The 1731-nt window shown below is 40.8% G+C and overlaps 1 protein-coding gene across 1 annotated transcript in view; it reads right to left on the bottom strand.

Annotated features, from left to right (window-relative positions):
- ccdc22 (coiled-coil domain containing 22) overlaps positions 1-1731 on the bottom strand; it is an 18773-nt gene that overhangs the window by 5339 nt on the left and 11703 nt on the right. The window contains exon 9 of the mRNA XM_034877859.1: positions 804-959. Coding sequence (XP_034733750.1) covers positions 804-959 — 156 coding nt within the window. The remainder of the gene's footprint in view (positions 1-803; positions 960-1731) is intronic.

Here is a 1731-nt window from a genome sequence, read left to right as displayed (position 1 = left end):
TGGTGCTGGTTTACTCGCCAGTTCTCTGGTATGTCTTTTCCACCAGGGCTTACCAGGTGCTGGTTCTGGTTCTGGTGCCAGTTTGGCTGGGTTGCCATGGCAACATCAGTAGCCTCCAGCAAAACACCGTTAGGGTGGAACAGACGTCCCAGAGGTCCCAGTTTTCCCGACAAAAAAGTCCATCGGGACCCGCTCCCGGCACCTGACGTACCCGGGTCTCATCTCTAGACCAGCGCTACGTTGGTGCTGAGTTGGGACCCGTGTTCTGGGCCCAGAACCAGGTTTATTTGTGTGGAAAAGCAAAGAACCGGTTCGATATTTGGCACAGACTCCGAACCAGCACCAGAACCGCCTTGGTGGAAAAGACATATCAATGAGCTTGGAAGTGGTTTTCACTTCACAGGTTGATGCCTTCAGTGATAATCTACAATGTAAATAGTGATGAAAATAAAGGAAACGCATTGAATGAGGAGGTGGGTCCAAACTTTTGGCCCGTCCTGTACTTTTGTCAGCATTGAAATTCTAACCCCAACCGGCCCGTCAGACACCACCTACCAAGAGCCTGGGTCTGGGTCTGGGTCTGGGCCTGGGTCTGGGTCTGGGTCTGTCCCAGGTTTCTGCCTAAAAGGAAGTTTTTCCTCGCCACTGTCGCACTGTTGCTTGCTCTGGAGGAGACTACTAGAACTGTTGGGTCCTTGTAAATTCTGGAGTGTGGTCTATCTGTATAGTGTCTTGAGATAACTCTTGTTATGAATTGATACTATAAATAAAATTGAATTGAATTGAAAATGAAGGTTAACTCAGTGGGTTACCAGCTGTTTGTAGGTTTCTTCCTTCTTCTTGGCCTCCTCCGTAGACACGCGGATCTTGTCGTGCAGAGACTTGATTTCAGAAAGCTTCCTGGACGACTCCAGCTGAAGGAAATGAAGGAAAGTGTTCAGAATTAAACAAATGGGATCCTTGGTGATGTCCAGGTTAAATTTAAGACCTTTTAACCCTCATGTTGTCCCCATGTTGTCCCCATGTTTTCCCCATGTTGTCCTATATCAATGTTCTTTTTAATTCCCCAAAATAACATGACTGATTCCACACAACGCTCTTTGCCAAGTACAAATCTCTACTTTCATTAATTTTGGGGCGTCTTATTCAATTTTATAGCATTGTAAAACAAACGGAAGTGTTTTTGAAATAGTATTGAGTAAAAGTTGACATATTCCAGTCTGTGATTATCATCAACATCCATTCCTTTAATTTCAGTCTCAATAATTCCTAATTTCTGCTTTTCTAACTCAAACATTAGGTATAATTTCCTATAAATGAGGTTTATTGACCGTAAATTCCAAAAATAACTGTAAACTAAAGTTAATAAGTTAGCGTTACGTAGTGTTAAACGTCAAAAAAAGTGAAAAACATTGAAAAAAGGGACATAAATGTAAGAAAAAGCTAAACACTGATAAAAAACACCAATAAAGGTGTTGATTTTCAATTTTGACAGGAAGACAACACAAGGGTTAATACCACCTAAGATTAAATTTAATGCCAATTTTAGGGTCTTATATTTAAAATATGTGTGGATTTTAAGAGAGTATCTCTACCTGAATTGAATGTAAACGTTCTTTAAACTTTAGATTTAGATTTTATTGAATATTCTGTAAATTATTACAACGGATCAATCACCTCAATTTGTGATTAATATATGAAAAACAAAAACATAATGGGGGGGGGGGGGGG

The sequence above is a fragment of the Etheostoma cragini genome, chromosome 7 (assembly GCF_013103735.1).
Source record: "Etheostoma cragini isolate CJK2018 chromosome 7, CSU_Ecrag_1.0, whole genome shotgun sequence".
Classification (NCBI taxonomy): domain Eukaryota; kingdom Metazoa; phylum Chordata; class Actinopteri; order Perciformes; family Percidae; genus Etheostoma; species Etheostoma cragini.
The sequence above is the reverse complement of the archived record's forward strand: the minus strand, read 5'-3'. Positions and strand labels throughout refer to the sequence as shown.